This window comes from Alligator sinensis, unplaced genomic scaffold (assembly GCF_000455745.1).
Source record: "Alligator sinensis unplaced genomic scaffold, ASM45574v1 scaffold517_1, whole genome shotgun sequence".
Classification (NCBI taxonomy): domain Eukaryota; kingdom Metazoa; phylum Chordata; order Crocodylia; family Alligatoridae; genus Alligator; species Alligator sinensis.
Genome location: NW_005842236.1, coordinates 1,411,655 through 1,436,859, shown reverse-complemented (window position 1 = coordinate 1,436,859; position 25,205 = coordinate 1,411,655). Strand labels below are relative to the sequence as shown.

The 25,205-nt window shown below is 40.2% G+C and overlaps 1 protein-coding gene across 16 annotated transcripts in view; it reads left to right on the top strand.

Moving 5' to 3' along the window:
• The window catches only part of C2CD5 (C2 calcium dependent domain containing 5), a 116,512-nt gene that overhangs the window by 63,525 nt on the left and 27,782 nt on the right, over positions 1-25,205 (top strand). For 8 of the 16 annotated variants that reach the window (XM_025208530.1, XM_025208537.1, XM_025208533.1 and 5 more), the window contains 7 exons: positions 718-813; positions 2,733-2,924; positions 6,990-7,176; positions 12,971-13,135; positions 17,539-17,679; positions 21,547-21,610; positions 24,131-24,192. In XM_025208530.1, coding sequence (XP_025064315.1) covers positions 718-813; positions 2,733-2,924; positions 6,990-7,176; positions 12,971-13,135; positions 17,539-17,679; positions 21,547-21,610; positions 24,131-24,192 — 907 coding nt within the window. Of the gene's footprint in view, positions 1-717; positions 907-2,732; positions 2,925-6,989; positions 7,177-12,970; positions 13,136-17,538; positions 17,680-21,546; positions 21,611-24,130; positions 24,193-25,205 lie in introns of all 16 variants that reach the window. The other 8 variants (XM_025208532.1, XM_025208529.1, XM_025208527.1 and 5 more) reach the window with 2 other exon arrangements.

Genomic DNA, 25,205 nt, shown 5'->3' with positions numbered 1-25,205 from the left:
GCTGTTTCTCTTTATTATGCATGGCTCATTGTTTTTAAATCTGTAACATTACAGAAACTGTAAATGTAGTGTGATCACTACCTTACCTTGTGCAAAATTTTAAACCAAGAATATAATTAGTTAATCAAATTATATGTGAATTTATGCTTGCCGTTCTAATTTAAAATGTTGCTTATATTTTATTGCTTTTTATCCTAAGAAGTTACTAAGATGCAACTTTGTTAGTATTGTTTTGTAAGTTCATTGTATTATGCATGTTATAAAATGATAGTTTTCAACTTCCACCTTCTATTATTGTAAACAATTTGCTGTAATTTGTGAAATACAAAAGATTCAGGATTTCACAAATAAGGTTATGGCAAGCTACTGCTAAGTTTGCATTTTGGTGGTTTCAGTAAAAAGTTATGGGAGCCAGGGATTCCTATCTCTTTACTTCCTCTACAGAGTCTCTGTAGTTTTGGGCAAGTCTCATTTATCTCTCTGCATCCAGCTCTCTATCTATATAAAAAGGGCAAAACACCAAACAGGAATATTTGTGAAGATTTATTTGTTGATCTGCTAGTCATTGTTGTTACTAGTATCATAATTATGCAGGGATTAGCAATTTTATTGAATTCAATGCGACTTTTGCATAGGCCTTTTAATTTCTTAGTTTTCTATAAAAGGAGCTTAACACCCAGAAACAGGAATTCACTTTGTAATTCTTTTCTTTTATAGTGAAGAGGTCTGTATTTTGTCTGCATCTGGCACGGCAGCTGTACTGAACCCTAGGTTTCTCCAGGATGGCACCATGGAAGGCTGTTTGGATCAAAGGTTGTCATGGCAGCCTGGCTTCTTTTCCATAGGGTCAGAGAAGGGAGAGGTTGATTTTTTTCCTCAGAGCCAAGATAGTTCTTCTCTATTAGGGTAGGTTACAGTGTTACAGTGCAGGATGCGGGACCAACCACTTTACTGATTTTTCACTAACAACAACAACAACAGAAGTAATGGAATTCTGCACCAAATTAAATATTCTGTTTTTATTTCTAACAGCCTGAGTAAGGTAACACGTTTGACTACTAACCACAGAATTATAACTCGTGTTTTTCTTTGACACTCTTCAGGTATCTTTCTCACTTTAGCATAGAACCCTACAAAAATTGACTGTCAAATAATAACTTACATAAGCTAAATTTTGGTGCAGATATACTACTTGAACTACTGCATTGTGTTCAGTAGCTGTGTAGTAAATCAAATATGTTTTATATGCAAAATAAAAAATGAGTAAGTTGGATCACCACAAAAGATATTTCTATAAACTGAAATTTATAACCATCTTGAAGCTTAAAGGAAAAGACTGAATTTACTAGTTAGATTTTTTTTTTTTAATTTTAACCTCTGTATAGCACAAAAAAAACTTTTGTAAAATAATTAGTTTGGAGAGTAGCAATTTATATTGTCTTTTTTATTGTCAATAGTGCTTTTCCTATATGTTCATTTGGATAATAGACCTACAGGATCTGTGCATCCCAAATCATATGTTATAGCACAAAGGTGCCTCATTTCTCTATGAAACATTGTATCTTAGTATTCTGCCTATGATTATTCTTATTAGCATGTGATTATCTCTTCTGAAGATACTACTTTTTGATCAGTTATTTAAAGCTGTAGTCAAAATGCAAGTTATTTTAGTTTTTATTTTTCTGTCCCATAAGAACATTTAATAAACTCTCAGCATGGGAAAGAATGCTTGTGTGACATCTTAAGAAAGTCACATCCCTTATATAAAGAAAATGGTCCCATGTACAAATCTTGCTTAAATCTTTAAAATCTGACTCAAAACTTTTAAAGCAAAATAATGTTGTACAGGACAAAAATATATATACCATGTTGCCTTTTATAGTAGTTAAAAAAAATCATAATTTGGTCAGACTGCATAGTCTTTGTATTTGCAACAGTTACGCCAAGATATTTTGAATTGTTTCATATCTGAGTGACTAGGAAGTTTGGCTTAATACTGTAGTTTGGTAAATTCTCTGGGTCTTTTGGTTTACAGTGGCAAACTGTATTGTGCTGCTTTCCAGTAAAAATAGCTGTCATATTTAATCGATTGATTAATCTTTGTATAGTTTATTCAAACATAGTCTTGTAGGAGATGCTTCATACTGTATTTGATATGCATTTATACACAGAAGTTTTCCATAAATATATTGCAGTAACCACGAAACATAGATCCTACAGCAATTGAAGTAGTATGTTAAACTAATATAAATCACTGGCAATTTTATGCACTTGTTTCTTGATCTCTGACTAGATCAAGGTTGAAACATAGGCACTGCACTATAACAGGAGCAGACAATTATTTTGGGCAGAGGGCCGCTTACTTAGTTTTGGCAAGCCATCAAGGGCTGCATGACAGGCAGCCAAGGGCAGATAAACATCAATTTTCTAATTTTTTTAGGGGCCCTGCAGGCTGGATAGAATGGCCTGGGGGGCCGCATCCAGCCCCTGGGCCGCATTTTGCCCACCCCTGCACTATTAATACCATTTTAGTAAGTAGCTTGTGACAATTTTATTCTGTACATTGATATAATTATTTGAACATTGTCACATAGCTGGAATAGAGAAGAAGTGTGCTGATATGGATGGCTTAAATAGGTGTGTGTATAGGATAAATTTATATATGTGAACGCGTATGCTCTTGTTAAATTGATGCACACATTTTAAGTATCTTTTTCATGATGTACTTCTAGGATTGAAGAAACTTCACCTGCAGGTTGTGGATTTTGCCACATACCTTATGATGAACTGAACATGCCATTTCCTGCTCACCTCACATACTGTTACAATTGTCGAAAGCAAAAGGTTCCTGATGTTCTGTTCACAACAATAGATTTGCCTGTAGAGGCAATGGTTATTGGGAAAGGATGTCTTATTCAAGCCAGGTATCAATCAGAATATTTATTTTCTGACTACTGTGGTAGATTTTCTTCTTTCTGTGGTTGAACAAAATTACAGGTTTTACGTTATGTTCAGTTGTTTGAAGTAACAAATAGCTAACTGGCAACTTTGTAATTATACTATTTGTATTCTTGATGAACAGCAGTTAACTTTGATCTCATTTTACATTGTCTCTACTATTTTGTACTTCCTACTAAAATTACTATGTTTTTGTCTACATGGTTTCATAGTTGGTAGGGTCAGAAGGGACCTGAGGAGATCATCTAGTCCGACCCCCTGCCGTGGCAGGAAAGAGTACTGGGGTCAAACAATCCCAGCCAGATGTTCATCCAGCCTTTTTTTAAAGACCCCCAGGGTAGGAGCCAGCACCACTTCTTTTGGAAGTTGGTTCCAGGTCCTATCCTCCCTGACAGTGAAATAGCACCTCCTAATGTGTAGCCTGAAACTACCCTCTGCTAGCTTGTGTCCATTGTTTCTTGTAACTCTAGGGAGTGCTCGGGGGAACAGGGACTCTCCCAATGCCTGCTGTTCCCCCTTGACTAGTTTGTAGACTGCCACTAGATCCCCTTTCAGCCTTTGCTTTTGGAGGCTGAACAGGTTCAGGTCCCCCAGCCTCTCCTCATAGGGCCTGCCCTGCTGACCCCTGATCATGCGGGTGACCCTCCTTTGGACCCTCTGCATATTGGCCACATCCCTCCTGAAGTGCAGCACCCAGAACTGGACGCAGTACTCCAGCTGCGGCCTGACCGGTGTCGCATAGAGGGGGAGGATCATCTCCTTGGACCTCCTTGAGATGCATCTGTGGATGCACGACAAGGCATGCTTGGCCTTCCTGACCGTGTCCCCACTTTGTTGGCCCACATTCATTGTGGCATCAATGATGACTCCAAGATCCTTTTCTATCTCGACACTGACGAGAAGGGAGTTCCCCAGCCTGTAGGTGTGCTGCTAGTTCTTCCTCCCCAGGTGCATTACCCTGCACTTGTCAGTGTTGAACCCCATCCCGTTCTCATCGGCCCACCCCTGTAACCTGTCTAGATCCGCTTGCAGCCTATTCCTTTCTACTAGCATACCCACTTCACTCCACATCTTGGTGTCATCTGTGAATTTGAACAGGGTGCTTTCTACTCCCTCGCCCAAGTCACTGATGAAGATGTTGAATAGTGCGGGCCCGAGGACTGAGCCCTGGGGAACCCCACTGCCCACATCCCTCCAGGTCAAATAAGACCCATCCACCACCGCCCTCTGGGTGGTGGTGGAGGGCAAAGATTTGAAAATGAAAATAAGGAGTTATGCTCTGGTTAAATTAAGTCAAAATAGTGAACCAGTAGAATGAGAAACACAGCTTGGCATGTGGTAGAAAATTTCAAGTCCCATAATCATACTGGGTGCATCTACACAAGACATTTACTGAGGAGCTGACTAATTAACTCCAGAATAAAATGTCACTGTCTACATGCATGATGCTATTAGGCTGCAGAAAACTAATTAATGCTGCTGTAGAACAGTACTGCCTAACACAAGTACTATCCTATGGTAGTATTACTTAGTGTGCTGCAGTGCAGCTGTAAACGGGGACTTGGACTGGTTGGGGCACAAGGGTGCTACAGTGCAGGGCTGCATTGAACACCTTCTTGCCCCAGCCAGCCCCTCCACAGCACGTTGACCCAGGTTGGAGCAGCCCCAGCCTGGCAGGCTGATTCCTGGAGCCCCCTGCCAACAACGGCTGCTCTGTCCCAGCTCAATTTTCTGCAGTTCCAGGTGCATGTGTAGAGGCTGCACCCAGGAGCAATAAACTCTGGCACGAACTGTGCTGGAGTTTATTGTGTTGCATTAATATGCACATGTAGACATGCCCACTAAGATCTTAACCAAAATTTCCCTTTTAAAAGAAGACCTCAGGTGGGATAGTACAGCCACACAGAAAAAAATTTCTATTAGAGATTTTTTTTACTTTGTCATTTTATCTTTAGGAATGCAGAAACATATTCTGAATATATGTTTAAAGAGGATCCTGCATGCACTGTTAAATACCATGGGTTATTCTTTACAAATCAACTATGATACTGTACTAATATTTATAAATAAAATTGTAGTTTCTTTCTTTTAAATATTTTAAAAATATTAATGGTGGGGGGAATACTTTGCTACTTGCTAGAAATACAGCAGTGTTGCTTAGTCAGTCAGCTTGGGTCAGGAGTAGGCAAAATACAGTCCACAGGCTAGATCTGGCCCACCAAGGGATTTCTGTCCACCAGCCCATGGCAGTCCAGCCCAGGCAGCCTGGGCTATGACTGGTCCTGCTGGACCCAGGTGTGAAGTCGGGCTGGGACTGTACAGCAACCAGATTGTATTTCCTGACAGCTCCAGTGGTTGCAGTGACTCCTGGTTGCTGCTGCCACCAGACCCAGCCCCACTGCCCAGACACCCAGGTCTGTTCACCCTGCACCCACTGCTAGGGGTGGGACCCCCAAGGGCAGGGTACTTGGCTGGGACGGGGCCTCAGGCAGGTAGGGAGTGGCATCCTGGGGGCTGGGGAAACCCCAAGATCTTGTAGTGGTGACAGCCTGGGCAGAACCTCAATTTGCTCCCTGCATGCCACTGTAACAGGTGCAAGTTCTGTGGGCAGGGGTGTGCTGGGAGTGGATCACGGCTCTGCCCCGATCTGGCCCCTTGCTGTTGCTGACCCAAGAACCCTAATGCAGTTGCCCCCAAGCCTGTGGTCCCATCCCATCTGCCTGGCTTTGCATTCTGACAGTATGGCTCCCAACTGGTCTCCATAAAGACCCTAAGATAGTGGGGCGGTGACAACGCGGGGCCAGGGATGTGCAGGGAACAGATCGTGGCCCAGCCCTGGCCCTGCACTTTCACCACCCTGCAATCCCAAGAACTCTATGGAGACTATCTGGGAGCTGTGTGAGATGTGGTCATGGCTGGGCAGGAAGCTGCATCCAGGGCCAGGGCAGAGCTGAAATCTGTTCCCTCCCTGCCCCTGCCTGTGGAACTGGCCCGTGTTACTGCGGCGTTTAGGCAGCGAATCCAGGCTCTACCCTGGCCCTGCACTGTCACAGTCCCATGACCCCTCCTTGTGATTCCAGCCTTACCCGCCTGTCCCACTCCCAAACACTACTCCTCACCCACCTGTGGCCTCATAGGGAGCCCACAACAGCTCAGCAAAACTTGGCCCACAGGCCCAAATGCCCACCCCTGGCTTAGGTGGTAGTACATCTGAGAGTGAAGGGCAGATTCAATGTTTTTAGATTTCCATGAATTTGATTATGGTATTGTAATTTCACGTTTTAAATATAAGCAGTTACTTTCCATTTTTTGCTTTGTTATTCTGACTAGTAGACATACTGTACAGTCATCAATACAAGTTCCTAGTCCTCTTGGATTGGCATACCTGTGGAGCATCTCTTGAAAGTAATTGATTTGTTGTGAGATGATCCAGGAAGCACTGCTTTAGTTATGTTATAGCAAGTAACTGCTTCTGTAAAAGCACAGTTAGCTTGCTTACATTAAATGCCAGGATCTACTGTCTGCCTCTGATGCTTATTTATGATTCCGTATCAATGGCCTTAAAAGATGTGGCTAAAGGAAGTAGAAGTCATGGGGAACAGGTTTTCTTCTTGGCTTTTCCTCTGCCTTGTTGTGTGAACTTGGATAAGTCATTTTACTCTATCTGTGCCTTGGTTTATTGAACTGAAGTAGAGCAGCACTTCCTACTTCTGAATTTATTAACATTCATGAATTTTATGATGGAAAGTGTTTAAACAAGAAATCCAAGTTAAGTCATGCCTAATTTTAGCAACATTTTACTGGCAAATATTTATTATAAGCCAAGACTGATCAATTTAATGCTGTGCTGACTGATGCTTAGGAAGGTGTTATGCTTAAAATAAAAAATCTATTATTTTAATTTTAAAAAATAACTTGAATGTGTTTTCAGTTGTTAAAAATGTAGTCTCATTGCTTTTTGTTTTTAACCATTAATAAGCCTACATATTCAAGTCCTGGGTAATTCCATGTATCTGCCTTCCCATCAACAGGTTATGTCGCCTGAAAAAGAAAGCTCAAGCAGAAGCCAATGCAACAGTTATCAGCAATCTGTTGCCATTTATGGAATATGAAGTACACACCCAGCTAATGAACAAACTTAAACTGAGGGGAATGAATGCCCTTTTTGGACTGAGGATTCAGATCTCAGTGGGTGAAAATATGCTGGTGGGCTTGGCAGTAAGTGTTGCTTTGTGTACCTATTTTGAGATTCTCTCATTCTATTACAGACTGTTCTTATAATTTCACAAAAACTTTTATAATGGTGGAGAGCATTTAGAAATTAGTATAGAAGTAATAATGATAGAAAGAGCTGAACCTTGATTGGCACAGAAGACTGGACTCTCTTGATCCTAAATTAGGAGACAAATATCAAAGAAAAAAGAGAATTCCCCAAAATAACTTAATTGGGATATACTTCATAAAAATGATCATATTCACTTAAGGTTGCTGTTAAAATAAATCTCTACACTCAAACTGCATTTTGCTTGTATGCCAGATGGGTTTTGTCCCCTCTGGGTCAGTGACAAGAAGACCCCTCACCTTTCCTCCTGCTCAGAATATTGGTGTCTTCAATTGTCATTTTCCATCAAATTACTTTGAAGGACCTATATTGTTATTTGTACTGGTTTAACTGTGTGCAGCAATTATGCCTTGTTTTTCAGCTGCTTCAAACTCTATTGGAGTTTGTTCCACAGTATCAAATTATTTTTTTCTTACTAGTTTAAAATAAAATTTAAATTTTGGAAAATTTATCAAGGAGACTAGATATAGTTATAAACCATTCAGTCACAGGTATCTCCGATTTCTGTCTGTTGTGCGGGCTTGGAATAGCCACATAAGAGCCTGTCTCTCCCAAGGCATCTGAGTAATTAGATAGGTCCTGGGTGCAGTCTACAGGCTGTCCATGGTTCTCTACCATGGCTTAATAGACAAGTGCACTGTAAAAACTGACCTTGATTAACCTCAAAGGTTGTCTTGAAATTGTGAGAGTGACTTAATTCCACTGTGTGTCTAGAGACTACATCATTATGTGCCTCTAAATATAAATATGCTGATAAGTCTCAACTCTGTCTCTGCCACTTTCATGTATCATGATGTTTAGGACACATTGGGGAATCTGTGTATTTGACACCAGTGGATATTCAGAATATTATAGTCTGTTGCTGGAAATACAAATTGAGGCATGAGTTGAAGATCAACCTTGACTGAGGCTAGTCTTTGAACTTCTGGTGCAAGAAGCAACCTCTGTGACCTATCAGTGTCAATATCACTGACTTGACAGTACATTAAGCTAGTGGTGCTCAGCCTCCTGGCCCCACATACCAGATGAGTGACACAGGGCCTGTCCATGGGCTAGATCAGACCCATGCACCAGGATTTGGCCTGTATGCTCAGATTAAGCCTTATACTGCCTTGACTGGCCACTACATGCTAGGATTGGGCCAGTGGTCTAATCCAGGATCAGACCACACGTTGCCTTCTGCCCAATTCCACTTGCTAAGATTAGGTTTGCACGCTGCTTCTGTCTGCCCCATGCAAAAGGATTGGGGCCCTGCGCTGTCTCTGTCTGACCCCACATACTGGGGTTAGGCCCTGCACGACCTTGTATGCCCAATCTCGTGTGCAGGGTTACAGTCTGTGGAGCTCCTCATGGGTGACCCAGTGCTGGGGGCCATACATATCTGATTCACAGACTGGGGGGTTGACCACTCCTACATTAGATTGTTTTCTCTTTCTGACCTCTTCTCTTATTTTGCTTCACCTGCAACACAGATGTAGCTATTGAATTGCACTGTAAAGATTCTGAGTCTGGAAACTAGTGCTTCAAACGTGTCTTGTGTTTTGGTACTGATGCCATGTCCCACTCATGATTGTTTTTTAGCCCCCATTTTATTTTCTATGGTAACATAAGTATAGTAACATGTATGCCAGTAGTTATTGTACAGATGTCTGAAACATAGATCTTGTTTATCAGAATTAATGGTAAGATTGGAGAAAGCTTTTTATTTTAGTATTTCGAGTCTGAAGTTCTCTCTTCAGACATGTTCCAAACTTCCATCGGGACTGAAGAGTGAACTTCAAATGCTCTGTTCTCCTAAATGAAAAGTGCATATTAAAATATGGAAATTCTTCTTCAAGTATGTATCTCCATGGATTCTACAGTAGGTGAGTCCATGCCTTCTGCAAGTCAGCTCAAAATCTTGTGAGCCTTGGTAATTAAAGCTATGCACATATTCTGCAGTTCCTTGTGCTAGTGTGCAAAGTCAGGAAGGTACACTTGCGGGAGTTGTTCACACTACTGCCAGCGTGTCATTTCTTAGTCATCAGGGTTTAAATCTTGTTTAAATACTGTAATGGAATGGTGTTATGTTCCTGATCAGCAGATACAATAGAAGGCTTTATAGTCTTTGGGAAGGATTTAAATCTTTTGCCTGCTGTTCCTTCTCCTGCAAGCAGAAATGTAGATCAGGAGTTCAGATTGTTTGAAGGTCACATCTCATCTCAAAGAGGCAAATAACTAACAAACTAGACTTGAAGGCTATTCCTGTCAAGTTTATAGAAAACAAACACTGGTCTTTGGGTTTGAATGGAAAGAAAAGAATGTTGAAAGGTGCCAAAATCCTTGGTGCAGGATCCAGCATAAGGATTTTCAGTGCTGACTACCTTAGTATGCTTGACATGAGCAACAAACAAGGAAAGGCAAAACCTTTAATAATGTTTATGAAGTTGCTGGAGACAAGTGAGGTACCAGAAGAAAAGGGCCAGCATAGTGGCCATCTTTTTAAAAGGCAAAAAAAGAGGACCTAAGGAACTACAGACTGGTTAGTCTCGCTTCAGTACCCAGGAGCTTACTGGAGCATATCCTAAGGAAGTCCATTTGCAAGGATCTGGAGGAGGAAAAGCTGATCACAAGCACTCAGCCTGGATTTACTAAGAACACATGATGCCAAACAAATTTGATCTCCTTTGACAAAGTAACTACTTGGGGTGAGGGGTAATGAAGGGAATATATAATGTGGATATATTGTATCTGGACTTCAGCAAGGCCTTTGACTGTCCCACATGACCTTCTCAATGAGCTCAAGTTGCAGCAAGGGAACCTTCTCATGACCTTCTCATAAACGTGGATAGACAGCTCAAGCAAAGGGTAAATTATAAATGATCAGTAGTGTGTGAATATGCTTGGTGTTCTTACTCCTCAGCTTTCATAGCAATCTCAGCAAGTAATGCTTCCTATTTTCTGCAGTTGGCTAGGAGGTTGTTCCACATTGTTCAGTTATGACCTGGCTGAAGTTAGTAATGTTTTTGTCACCTGAATAGATATAGCAACATTGTACGTTTGGTCATGAAAATTCCAACTAGTATAAAATGCTGCAGTATATATCTTCAACCAACATATTCTGCTGCAAGCACATCAGACCTGTTATCAACTCTCAGTGATGGCTTCCCGTAGAATTTTGAATCAGCTTAAGAATTTCATTCTTTTATCCTCAAGGTATTCCATGGCTTGAGCCCAGAATATCTAAAAGATCTCCTAAAGTTTTGGAATAAAATCTGTAGCTGGCAAATATACTGCCTGAACACCAGATAACTCTCTACAGGAAGAATAAAGTCCATAAGAGTGGGACTTAGTTGCTGGTCTAAGAGTGTGACATGAACTCCCCAGGAGACAAACCACTGATCTTACCACTCCCACTCCAAGTACAAGGTATATTTCTATGCTGTCATTTCTCTAACAATGTGGCAACACACATTTAAAAACAAAGTAAAATTACCAAATGGCACTCTGATGCACATGCTTATGAAAGGATCAAAAATGTAATAGGTATATGTGTCACTTTGTTTTAACTTAACAACAGAATCTGTTTGGATGTGATCGGGATGAACACAGTGTTAAGAACCTCAGTTAAATAGATGGCCAGTGGTATCTGTAGCTAGTAAGGTTTGAACCTGGGGAAGACTTGTACAAGTGCATCTGTCTCCACCAAACTGTTCTTTACCAAAGTCCTCTTTGTCCTCATCTGATGAAACAGTCACATCTTTTCCAACATCAGCCACTGATGTGAGCAAGTCCTGGAAGGCCTTGAAATCAGGACTGCAATGGACATTGAAACAATAGCGATCCAAGAAAGATGCACGCAAGCTTTTGATTTTTCAGTTCCTCAGTACTGTTAATACTGCTCTCCTGATGAACACGAGTATGCTGGAGCCAGAAAAGCTGGTATACCTGTTGTTTTTCTTAACTTTGAATCGAATAGAAAAGCTCTATCAGATTCCATCTTAACAGGTTTCTGGTATTTTTATTCTTGTTCGACTCCAGGGTCTTTGGTATTGCCTACAATCTGTGAAAAAGGGTCCACTCTGGAATACAAGGACTTCAAGAAATTGAATCTTTTGGACGTAATACAGTTATCTGTTTTTGTTCAACCTTGAATCGTAAATTATGAGCCACGTTGCTAAATTTGACATGGGAGAGGATTTATTGCCCCACTCTATTTTGACTCCCACAGGCTTGTTGAGAGGAGCAGGAAGGAGATCATCATCATGAGTCCATGGATGGACATCCACCAGGAATATTTTTGCTTTACCGGAAACGCACGTGCTCTTATCACAGAGGACCAATTGTCACATTCAAACTCTGTTTCCGAAATTCAAAGCTACTTATTGTGCCTAAAAGAATTTTCTCTTTACTTAGCTCCTTATCAGTTTATTTAAATCTCATATCAGGTATATATTCTCCAGGATAGGCAATCTCAGTCTCTTCTCATGTGATAGCAAAAACATTTTTTCCCCCTGATTAGGGATCCAGTCCCAGAAGTCATATGCAGATAATTGACCCCTTTCTTTGAGATGTTGTAGTTGGTGTGAATTTTACAGCCCTGTCTTTCATCCCCATTTTTTGGAGTTCTTCTCAGACATGAGCTTTGAATTTCAAGAGAACTGAGTTGCAGTCTTTCCATCCTTTTCATGCTCATATGGGAGCACAAGGTCACAGAACATAAGTCTGGCCCTGGTGAACACTGTTACTCAGGAAAGATTCTGAGCTCATGCACTTGAGATATGCACATACCTACAGTGTGATCCAGGTAGGCTACAACTTCTCAAAGAACCACAGCTATTTGTCTGGTAAGTTACCATTCTGTTTCTTTCTTTTATCCATCTCTGTATCATTTTTGATATTTGCTTATAAGTTGAAATATCTCAACCCTGATGTAACTTAGCCTCTCTCCTTATTAAACTGGCTTAAAGAGTCTGTAAGATTCTGGTGGATGGCTATCTTGCCTTCTCACTGTAAAAACCTCACATGCAGTAAATCTGAAGTATCTATTCATATTTCTTTCTCTCCTTAATCAAAAATGGGTTTTCACCCACTGTGACTAGTTTATTTAAACACATGTGTTTCATAAGATATTCCTATTTCTATGGTATAATAGACTGATATAACATGGTTTAACTCCCCAGTACTGGGAATTCAACTTCATAATTTAACACTACAAAATGCTGTAATGTTAAGACAGTGTATTTCCTACTGAAATCAAGGATTAGCTCAATGCATGATTATTAGAAAAAATATTACTGTATTCTGTATTATAGTACAAGTATCCTAGTATGTAATAATTTCTAGATATGAAACTACTAACCCGAGATGAAAACCTTTTAGGAAGAAACACTGTTTTCCATTTATAATTTATTTGGGTTCCTAGATAAGTAAGACAGTTCCTTTTGAGTGAGAGAGATGCCAGGAGTGAGAAGTTCTTTAAAAAACATCGTTTTCAATAAAGGTGGGTTATGTTACCTCAGAAGCAGGTTATAATACAAATTTGTTTGTTGCATTGCTAAAAAATCATAGGCACCACTGAATTATAAATGTCTTTTATACTGTTAGAAGTAGAAATAAGCACTGAAAATAAAACTTCAGTGAACTTGAACATATCTTGGATATATTTCTTAGTAACTTTTTCTTTTTTAGTCTGCCACAGGTGTGTATCTTACTGCTTTACCAACCCCTGGTGGTATTCAGATTGCTGGGAAGACTCCAAATGATGGCACCCATGAACAGCATATATCTCACATGCAAAAAAAAATAAATGATACAATAGCCAAAAACAAAGAGATTTATGAGATTAACCCTCCTGTAAGTAAAGTTCATTCAATCCTCTGTAAAGAGAATATCTGTTACTGTCATTTCACAATATGCACATCCCTAAACTCTTGTGAGTGAAAGCAAGCAAAGCAGCAGCCATTAAGAATAAGCTAAATGTATTTTGTATAATATTTTATATAAATTTCATAGCTGGTGATGTTCTACAAGTCCCTTTCTATATTCCCATGCCAAATCGCACTTCAGAGACTCAGGAGATCCTAGAGCATCAGCCAACAATCTGGAGCAGTGAAAAGCAACTTGCAGTTTACTAGTCAGGGTATCCCTTGCTGACTGGATAGATATAATCTTATTTTTCCAGGCCTGAATCAGCTTTTCTATAACCCCAAGTTGGGGAAGGCACAAGTCCTGACAAAACTGGACAATATGAAAAGATGCGTCTTAAGTCTAGTGCAAAAGTGAGAGTATCTGTCCCATCTTTTTCTCTCTTTCATTTTTCTGTTTATATCACAGGAGAGAATTTTGGTGGGAAACTTCCACAAGTATTTCAAAGTAAGGCCTATAAAATGGATACAATTTGCTTCTTTGCCAGGTTGAAAATGGAACTCTATGAATTCCCTTACCTAATTTCAGGGATGTATTCTGGAAGAGGCAGTATTGGAACTGTCAAGATATCTTTGAACTGTGAAGGGGCTTCTCTAGCTAGTCATCAGATAGAGAAGAATCTGTCCAGCCTGATAACTGGATTCAGGTCTCTTGATAAGAGGGTCATTCTTGGACACATGAATCAGCACCCTGTATCCTAGAAGGAAAGGAGGGATATTTTCATCTTTTTTTTTTTTTTTTTTTGAAGCAGAGTAATTGTAGCTGCATGACCTTCTGCCATATAGGACCCTTAAGACTATATGAGCCATCTCAATATTATAGTAGATTACCACTATTTACCAAAATTGATTCAGGGGTTGTGGGGGAGGTGGTTGGGGGTTTTCTTAAGGGGAAAGAAAGGGTGGGGACCCACTTCCACTCTAAGTGGCATTAAATAGCATCACATTCCATTAGATGTTATGGTGGTTTGTGCACTTAGCATTTCTCTACTTGATGGGATACTCTCTGATTTCACATGTAGTTTCTCAATAGCCCAGATTCCCTTTGCTTTCTCCAGTAAGCTAAGGAATACCTTTCCATTTTTGTAACTTCTCTTATTTAAGAAAAGTAATGTCAATTATAATGTATTATCATGCAATCCTCTCCATATCCAGAAACCTCCAAATGAGGTTGAATGGCTGGGGCTGTCTTCAGAACTGGATAGCAGTACTGACTGAATGTAGGTATAATAGGTTCTCTTCCGTTCTTCCAGTTTAGTGTAGACTATATTGCTTCCTACTTCTCAAACATTAAGAGAAATTGCCTAAGGAGAAAAATGCAATCAGCACGTGTAGTAGAGATGATATCTTTTATTTGAACAAAAAGATTTTTGCAAAAAAAAAATTCTTTAATTGCAAGCTTTCAGGCACAAACCCTTCATCAGGCATGGGAGAAAAGATTGTAAAAGTTCTCCAGGGTAGAAATGAAAGTTTGTATTTCATAGGATTTCACAGAGGAGTCAATAGATGGAAAACTCCTCTGGGCAGTCAGTTCATAGCTGGTATGGATCTTCTCACCTCCTGTGATGATGCAAATGACCTTGAAACAAAGGCAGGAGCAGGATCTCAGGTTTCAGGGTGCCTAAGGATACCTGGATACCTAAGCAGAAAAAATAATTTATTAAACTTTTTTAACGAAGAAGAAAAATACGTCTGTGAATAAGTTCTCTTAAACTGTTAAGCACCACCATTTAATTTACCTGTGTTGATGATAGATCTATTTTATTTCTTATTGTTCTTTTATGCATTGTGTAAGTATATTTAAAGGTGGTAGGTAGATTTTCCTTTGAAAATAGTGAGGTTTTCCTCCAAGAATAGTGAGGTCAGAGAGGGAATGGCTTTTCTGTGACAAATGTGCTCCTCATGGCATGCATATGTCTGTCCTTTTATATTTTTTCTGTGAGAGTTCATTCTGGTGCGTAGTCACTGTTTAGTTTTTAGCTGCGTAGTTGCCCTGTGGTACTTTGTGCATTGGCTCAAGTATATCACGTTTTGGGAAAGGCATGTGTAGGAACCATGGATTCTGATGGGGCTTTTTTTAAGGTGAGAGTTTAGAAATAGTAGCAGTGAAGATGTGCTGACAGGTTAAGCATTTCTTGCCAAGGCAAGGCTTGTCCTGCTTATTTGATGTCTGTTGGACAGTGGGGAAAAGTCTGATATTTGTTGAATATAGGTCGTAGTTGTTTGATGATTCTTCTGATGAGTTCTAGTGTGGGGTGGGAGGTGACCACAAGGGGTATGTGGTCAAAGTAAGTTGTGGGGAGAGGGGAGGTGTTGTATTGTATGGTAGCAGATTACTGTGGGATATTTGCATAGCTCTTTTAAATGTACAATCTGTTTCTTTCCTGGAGTGCCCTTTTTGTATAAAAGAAGATTTTATGCTGTCCAGGTAGGCTTCACAAGCATCCACCTCAGAACAAATGTGGTGGTATCTAAGGGCCTAGCTATAGATTACAGCTTTTTTGGTGTTCTTGGGATGATTGCTGGTCTTTGTTGTGCTAAATTTAATTAAGGGATGAGATGAATGGAAATGAATCAATTGGTAAGACTATTCCAGTCTCAAATCCCAATTTATTGAACATATAAGCACTGACAATATTTAAGCAAGGCTTTAAATGCAGCACTTAACCTTTTAATAAGACCCCAACAGTCAGTAATAGGTATTATTTGTAAGCCTTCTGATGAATAAAGCAAGTTCAGCTGGCCAGGCATCCTTTACTGTTCCAGGATTTACCTGTGTCATATTCTTGGCTTCAAGTTTCTCTGAATTTGTGATGTCTCTGTTTGCATTTTATACTGTTTCTTAGGGTTTGGGGTAGTTTTTGTGGTTGTTTGACATCAAGTTCCATGTTCCATGCAGTTTTTTGACTTAGAGTTGCAACTGCTGCAGTTATGATTTTGTTTCACCATTTGTCCAATCAGCTTTTTCTGTTCACACGTCTTCTTTGTACTTAGTTGCGTGCCTTTTACCTGATCAGTTTGCAAACTGTGTTTAGCGAGCTGTATATTTGTTTTCATTGTTTAATATTACATACCTTCTGCACAAATATCCACCAGTTATCTTTTATATTCATTTTTTTCCTGTCAAATTGCTGTCTGTATCTTTCTGTCTTGGATTGTTAAACCATATCCTCTTTTAACTTTCTGCTGGCAGGGGGTTTCAAAAGGGTTATCTTAAACTGTGGCTTATTTGCTTCATTCAGTTAATTAGATCATGGTCCAAAATGATGTTGTGTATGCTAAGCATTTTGCTAAAGTGGCTTTCAGGCCTAGTCTTGTAGACATAAGTATGATGGTCTGTGGATTTTCTGTATCTAGTGGTTTGTGGTGCCATCCTGGATCTGAATTATGGTAACTAGAAAGTTGATACTGCTTTAGAAGTATTCCAGAGAAACTTTGATTGAGGGATGATAGTCATTAAACCTGTGGTAGAAATCAATAAGTGAGTACAGGTGTTCAGTCCAGATGATAACTATACCTGAATTTATGTAATGTAGATATAGTTCAGGTTTGGTGCTGTTTTCTATAAATTTTTCATCCAGATGTCTTATAAAGACGTTGGTATATTGAGGGGCTATCTTTGTGCCTATAATTGGGCCCATGGTTTCGGGGAAGTGATGATTATTGAAAGTGAAGTTGTTGTGGGTGAGTATGAAATGGATAAGTTGTGCAACATGTTGCTCAGGATCTGAGTCTACTCCATGTTCTTGAAGGTATTTAGGGCTGGCAGCTGTGATGTTAGGCTGCTTACAGACATGGGGAGGAGGAGGGGTGGGGAAGTGCTTTACTTTCAGCTTGGTGCATACCCATGCTGAGTGCAACATGTGCCCAGAAGAGCAGTTGCGTCAGGTTGACTTGGCTCACCCAACTTATGTCTAGCTCATGGGCTTCAGTAGAGCTTTTTGGTGCTTGTTTCTAATAGCGGTTGAATTACCTAATAGATAAAATTTCCAGAAAGACTTGCTGAAGTGTGCAAGCTATATAGATGCCAAGGAAGAGCTGGGTCAAATGGATGAAATTTCACTTCTGGTAAAGCACTGTTTTGTTTTGTTTTGTTTTGTTTTGTTTTGTTTTGTTTTGTTTTGTTTTGTTTTGTTGCTTTTCCTCTCCAAGGAAAAAAGGTTGTTGTGGTCCTGCTTTTGTGGGATTTTTCCTTTTAGCTTTCTTCCTGAAATAAATTATTTTCAAAAGATTCTGGGACTTTCATGTTATGAGATGAGTAAGACGTTAGGAACTCAAATCCATTATAATAAATGCTAATGCTTCATGAAATTTATTTATATGCTGTTTCAGGAGATACCAGAGGAAATCATAGGGTCTCCCATTCCAGAACCAAGACAACGTTCTAGGCTGCTGAGATCTCAGTCAGAAAGTTCTGATGAAGTTACCGAACTAGACCTTTCACATGGGAAAAAGGATGCTTTTGTCTTGGAGGTAATATCCATGTCTATAATACTTGTGTTCCTACATTTTGTTGTAAAATTACTAGAAAACATAGAAGTCATCATTTTTTATTTCCATACTGTCCTAAATTGCAGAAGAGATCTTCATTTTTTTGTAAAGTAGAAACTGGAAAATTGAAGTTTGAGTCTCCTCCTCTACTCCACTCTCCTATTGTTTTTCAGACAGCTGGTCTCTGTTGGCCCTATTCCAAACAAGAATCTCCTTTGTTATTATGAAGCAGTATTAAGAATGGTAGCAAAAAGATAGTAAGGACTGTTGTTTGCCCCCCTCCTCCTCCTGCCCCCCTCCACTCCCCAATCAGTATGAACATAGTCTTGAGTGCTAGCACTTCAGCATTTAGTGCTATGCCACTGTAGTTAGCTAAAAATCCCTTTGTTTTTCATGAAGGGGGTTGCTACTATTATTAAGAACAACAATAGTCACAATAACAGCAACTCCCTTTCATGAAAACCAAAAGGATTTCTTCATGTTCTTCTTGTTGTTATAATATGCCACCCTTTCCAAAAGAGTAAGCTTACAACAAACTTTTTTGAAGCTGCAATTGTTTTCAACAATCAAAAGGCCCTAGAGTTTTGTGTCAGCTGAATAAATACATGTTATAATTTAAAGCAGGGCTTGGCAACGTGTGGCCTGTGGGCCAGGTCCAGCTCACAGAGCTGTTGGATCTGGCCTGTGGAACAGTCTTCAGAGACATTCAGTGGCAGGCGGCTGCACCCTCACCACAGCATAGTGCTTTGCAGCAGTATGGAGAAGCAGTGGCAGCCAGGTCCTCACCCTGGCCCACCTTTGATCTGAGCTAGATCATTCCAGCATGCCACCAGAAAATGTTGATCCCTGATTTAAAGTATTACATTCAATTCTTTTTCTGAAAATAAGTAGCTGGGTTTTTTTAGTTTATTTCTAAATAAATACTTTAAAATATTGTGAAAAGTATTAAACGTTCTTATTCCACTGAAAGTGATGTATCAAAACTTCTGAAATTGTAAATTTTGAAGAGGTTTTAAAATAAGCATTGTATTAAAGCTTGGAGAAATAGAATATTTGGTTTATTTAAAATGATCCAAATAGTATAGCTTGGTTTATTACTTGCAAATTAAAGTTCACTGTCAGAAATTAACATGAAATCAAAACTTTTAGTATGGGTTTTCAAAAATGAGTAGCTAAAAGTAGGTGAAACTTTAGTTCAAATTTAAATTAAATGGAGTGAGTTTCAAAAGCGTGAAGTCATAGAATCATAGAAAATTAGGATTGGAAGGGACTTCAGGATGTCATCTAGCCCAGCCCCCTGGCCAGAGCCGGATCATCCCCAACTAGATCATCCCAGCCAAGGCTTTGTCTAGCCAGGTCTTCAAAACCTCCAAGGATGGAGATTTCATAGGTAGCCTGTTCCAGTGCTTTACTACCCTAGTGAGAGAACTTTTCCTAGTTTCTAACCTAAACTTCCCTTGCTGCAACTTGAGCCCATTGCTCCTTGTTCTGTTATCTGCTACCACTGAGAGTGAGTCTTGCTCCAACCTCTTTGGAACCACCCTTCATGTAATTGAAGACTGTTATTAAATCCCGTCTATCTTCTCTTCTTCACACTCAGTAAGCCCTGTTCCCTCAGCCTCTTCTAATGTTTCCCAGCCCTCACACCATTTTCATTTCCCTCCTCTGGACTATCCAAGTTGTACGTGTCCTTTCTATAGGACACAGTACTCCAGATGTGGCCTCACCAGTGCCAAATAAAGGAGAAGAATCACTACCCTCGATCTGCTGGCAAAGCTCCTAATAATGCAGCCCAGTATGCCATTAGCCTTCTTCATAACAAGGGCACACTGTTAACTTATATTCAGCTTACTGTCCACTGTAATCCCCAGGTCTTTTTTTGCAAAGCTGCTGCTTAGCCAGTCGATCCCCAGCCTGTACCAGTTCATGCGATTGTTCCATCCTAAATGCAGGACTTTGCACATGTCCTTATTGAACCCCATGAGATTTCTTTTGGTCCAATCCTCCAATTTGCCTAGGTCTCTCTGAATCATAACCCTGCCCTCTAGCCTCCCAGCTTGGTGTCATCTACAGAGTTACTAAGGATGCACTCTGTGCCAGGTTCGAGGTCATTGATGAAGGTATTTAACAAAACTGGCCCCAGAACTAACCCCTGGGGCACTTCACTTGATACTGGTTACCAACTAGACATTGAGCCATTGATTACTACCCATTGAGCCCAGCTATCCAGCCTTACAGTCCATTCAGCCAACCAGCCCATACTTCCTTAGCTTGATTGCAAGAATGTTGTAGGAAACTGTATCAAAAGCCTTGCTAAAGTCAATGTATATCACATTTGCTGCTCTTCCCCACATCCGTGGAGCCAGTCATCTTGTCAAAGAAGGCCATCAGATTGATCAGGCATGACTTGCCCTTGGTGAATCCATGCTGACTTCCTAATCTTCATCTTCTCCTCCAAGTACTTAGAAATGAATTCCTGGAAGACCTGGTTTTTCCCAGGGACTGAGGTGAAGTTAACCTTAGCAGTTCCCAGTCAAGTAATTTTATATAAGTCCATAAATAGGATCATATGAAAGTAGGGCCGGAAGAAACCTGATGAGGTCATCTAGCTCAGCCTCCTGCTTAAGGTAGGATCATCCTTGACTGAACCATCCCAGCCAACTGTCTGTCTAACCTGCTCTTGAAAACTTCCAAGAATGGAGATTCTGTAAGTAAGTTCCAGAGCTTGACCACCATTACTCATAGTGAAAAATCCTCCAAATCTCCAACCTAAACTTTCCCTGCTGCATCCTAAGGCCATTGCTCTCAGCAGAGACGACTGTAGCAGGGTTCAGGGCCCAGGGCAAATCAGCCTGTACAGGGCCCAGATGCAGCAGGGCAGGGTGGTGGCAAGTGGCCAGACACAAAGCCAGCTGGACTGTATAGGGCCTGGGTCTTGCCCCAGTTTGCGCCTCCCCTCCCCCCCGACCCAGGATGACCCTGGCTCCCAGTCCTGTTCCTTACAGTCACAAAGAAAACCCCATCTCTAATCACTCTTCAGGTATTTGAAGACTCTTATCAAATCCCCCCCCCTTAGTCATCTCTTCTCAAGACTAAATAACCTTAATTCGTTCAGCCTTTCCTCATATCATTAATAATATGAGACCTTTCCCAAGCTTCTAATCATTGTTTTTGCTCTGCACTAGGCTCTGTCCAAATCCTTAAAGTGTGGGGACCCAAAACTAGACATGTTAGTCCAGGTGAGGCCTCACCAGTGCTGACTAAAGCAGAAAAATAACCTCCCTTGATTTGTAAGTCACACTTCTGTTGATACAGCCCAGTACACTGTTGCCTCATAATCAGTTTATGGTATACTATAACCCCCAGGTCCTTCTCTGCGGTATGGAAGCCTATCCAGTTGTTCCCCAGTCTGAATATGTGCATTGAATTATTCTGTTCAAGTGTAACACTTCACACTTGTCCTTGTTGAATCTCACCTGATAGATTGTGGACCGTTTCTCCACTCCATCCAGGTCATTCTGGATCCTATCCCTGCCCTCCAGAGTATCTGCCACTCCACTCAACTTAGTGGTATCCAAAAATTTGTCAGTTGTGTAATTAATTCCATTATCCATTAATATTTATTTAATGAAAATATTAAACAATATTGGACCCAGGACAGACCTTTGTGGAACCCCACTTGATATCTCCTCCCAACTAGACACTAAGCCATTGATAACTGTTTAAACCAAATTTTAAAATCTTGGGGTTTTTTATGTAGTAATAATCCAATTGCAATACTTCTGTCTTACTGACACTACCTGTTGGAACAAATGGATGGGAAGATTTTAGTATATTTTTTTTTTTCAGATTGATGATACAGATGCAATGGAAGATGTACATTCTTTATTGACAGATGCTCCACCACCTCCAGGTATCTTAAAAACATTTCACCCTATGTGATTAAAGTAGTTATAAGCTACTGGTAATCAGTTTCACTATATACTAAAAAAAATAGAATTGTAAAAGATCGTAAAGCTCAGAGTTGGAGGGGGGAAAAGGTCTGTGCAGTATTATATTAGCTTGGAACAAAATTCAAAAAGCAGTTTGTATACCGTGAATCTGTTTTGGGAATCACTGTTGCCTGAAACTTTAGGCAAGGGAAATTCTTGAGTTAGTACTGTGCTGTTTGCTTGTCATTTTTTTGTAGAAATTTAGTATGGCGGTTGGGTTCAACATTTGTAGGTCTTTTCAACTCATGAAACAGTATCTCCGGATTATTAAATTCTGGATACCCGATGTAAAAGCTTCACTGAAAATACAAAATTATGTTTCTTTCAGTGAGCAGAAGCAAGCTCTGACAGCCACTCATCCTCTGTAGGAAGGCAGGAAGCAAGAATGCTTATTATTTAGTCTGCCTATACATGTGGTCCCAGGGGAGTGGAGCAGTGGGGACATTGTAATTAGAGCAGCTCTTGGGAGCGCGATGAGCTTTAGTTAAAGTACCCCCACCACCAGTTTGAAACACGGGACGCTGAATACATGAGATGTTGCTGAGATGCTGCAGCATGCTGGAGCCTTCTGATTAAAGTGCTCGTGCAAATCTGATTAATCTTTAGGCACCCTTAATGTCAAACTCACCTCCTATTTTGGACTGGGTCCAAATTGCTGAGCTCCTTGCTGGGGCAAGCTGCTGTTTGCTATGGTGGAGATGAGTCAACCAGCTGGGGGGCAAGAAGGACTGCATCAGCACAGTCTTAGCTGGCTCCCTGCCACTGACAGATATGTCGACTGGGGCCCCATAGCTCCAGATTCGATGGCAGGGCCTTCCCTCAGATTCCTTGGCACGCCCCCCTCCCCCCAGAGCCATATTGGCTGGATGGAGTGGTTCCAAGGGCCAGATCAAGGTCAGGGACTTTACAATATCTTTTACCTGCAGTGAGGTGATAGATATTAGAAAGCAGAGTAGTTCGTAATCTCTTCAATACTTTACAGACTCATAAGGACTTACGACACATAAAAACTAAGAATCAGTTAGGAGACTTAGACTTTCAGAATTTAGTAGACGCTAGTTTTAAAATTGATATATTTTTCATTGTGATAGAAAATGAACATTGAAAGTATAGTGGAATGGATGCTAGAACTTCATAAGAGGTTAGAGTTAGTGGTCTGTAGTTTTATTACACATTTTTTGGCAATAGCTGATTTGCCAAAAATGTTGTTTCAGTTGCCCTAAAATTATGAATTTGGATTTAATTTGGCAAATAATTTTGTTTAGAAGACTTTCGGGGGAAGAGAGGGAGAGAGACAGAGGAGCCTTTAACAAACTTGAGGTTTTTCTCTGTTGCCCATTATCGCATGGAATAGTTATTCCCAGGAGAGAGTCAAGAGGACTTACCCCTGAATATGCTACAGTTTAGTGGCCAGGTTTCCCCTACCTTCCAAGGGAGTGCCCTAGGTTCACATACACTTTCTGTCTTATTCAGGAAAGTATTTGAACAAGTCTCCCACCTCTCCATGTTGTAACCACTGAGCTGTAGATATTCTAGGGTGGTTTCCCCTCAAACTCTCCTATTAATGCTCTTCTGCTATATATATATGTGCTTGATGTAAACACACACGCATATATCGTTGAGAGAGAGAGATACTTGATGTATACAGATGTATAGCTGTATCTGTATACAGATATATTGTTATATATACGCTTGATGGTTATAGCACTCATCTGGCTTCAGCCACTGCTCAAGTGCATACTCACATATTTCATGCAAAGTGAAACAGCATCAATGGGAAATGTTGAGAACAAATCACTCCAGAATACCTTATATCCTGTTTTATCATTTGCCTGGAAGGTCAATGATACAGTTCAAATCAGAAAAAGGAGAAAATTACTACGACTGTTTACTAGTTAGTAAAGACCCTATTAAATTGCAAGAATTCTAAGGAGATTTATTTTATTTAACATTATTGACACTTAGTCTATGACTATATTAATAACTATGCCTACATTAATAATTATAGTAAATGTAGTAGATTTAAGATGCATATAAATTAAATAGAAATTGATGTCTGCCTGTCAAACGATTAAAAGGAAATTCCTCATTTTAAGGATTGTTTTATCACAGTGCTTTATTTGCACGTTTTTTATGATTGATTGAAAAATTATTTATAACACAAAACATAAAAATGGAGCTTCTAAGAATTTTTATATTTACAAATGTTTTATTTTTTGTTCTGCATTGGTTGCAGGAAACGTATATTTATATGCAACACTTTTTTTTTTTTTTTTTAAATACTAGTCTGGTGTGTTCCTGTAGTACTGCTGGATATTGATAAATTATGAAAAGCAATGTTTGTAAAAGTATCAGGGAGGTTAAATTTAGCTGTTTCAAAATTCAGTACCACTACATTTTTATAGAATTCTTTATAACCATGTAAATGTTTTCCTTAACAGGTTTTTATAGCTGTAACACAGAAATTATGCCTGGTATAAATAACTGGACTCCTGAAATACAGGTAAAATTGCTCTTCACGTGCATACACACCACATACATGCGCGTGCACACTATACGATTATACTGTTGACAGTTTATACCATTATGCTGTTTTAGCAGATATAACTGAACACTACAGTGCAAGAATAAGTTTTGCCAAGTTTTAGCGTTGTTGAGTTTTGGAAAAAAATAGGCATCACATCAACTACATCAACAGAACTGTTTTAGAGCAGTGATCCCCAGCTAATTTGGTTCCACAGGCCAGTGCCAGAGTGTGGGACTGTCTCATCTGGCCTGCGGGGCTGGAATATGGTGACAGCAATATTAATTGCTGTGACTTAAAGCCACAGCAGCTGCCATGCCTCCAGCCACCAAATTTCTGGCCCTGCAGACAGGCCTGTGGCCAAGATGACACAGCTCCATGCTTTGGATCTGACTTGCAGGGCCCCCCACGTGTCTGGAAATTTAGAATCAGGAAAAGTAGGGGCAGCATTGATTGCCACAATTCCAGGTGCAGTTAATGCTGCCAACATTTGTCACACTGACAAATTTCTGGATTCATGGGGAGCCCCACAGGCCAAATGACATGTCTCCATGAGCCGGAGCCAGCCTACAAGCCCTCTCTTGGTCACCCCTGTCTTAGAAGGCCTGCCTAACTATATCTGTGCAACTCCTTTTTAAGGTAATAGTGTTGCATCAGTGTACATAAGTATTTATATTGGGGTTGTGAACTGGTGTATAAGATTGAGTTCAGATGGTAAGAACTTAGGTAGGCCTACAAAGGATGGAGGATGGGAGTCACCTCCAAGGAGGATTATTCTGCATTGTTCCGGTCCTGTAGGGAGCATACCAGGAAAGCCAAGGCTGCAACTGAACTCCAACTAGCTTTGAGCATCAAGGACAATAAAAAGTCCTCTTTCAGATATGTGGGGAGCCAGAGGAAAAGCAGGGGCAACATTGGACCCCTGCTGAACCAGATGGGGCAACTGACAACTGACACCCAGGAAAAAGCCAACCTATTAAATAGGTACTTTG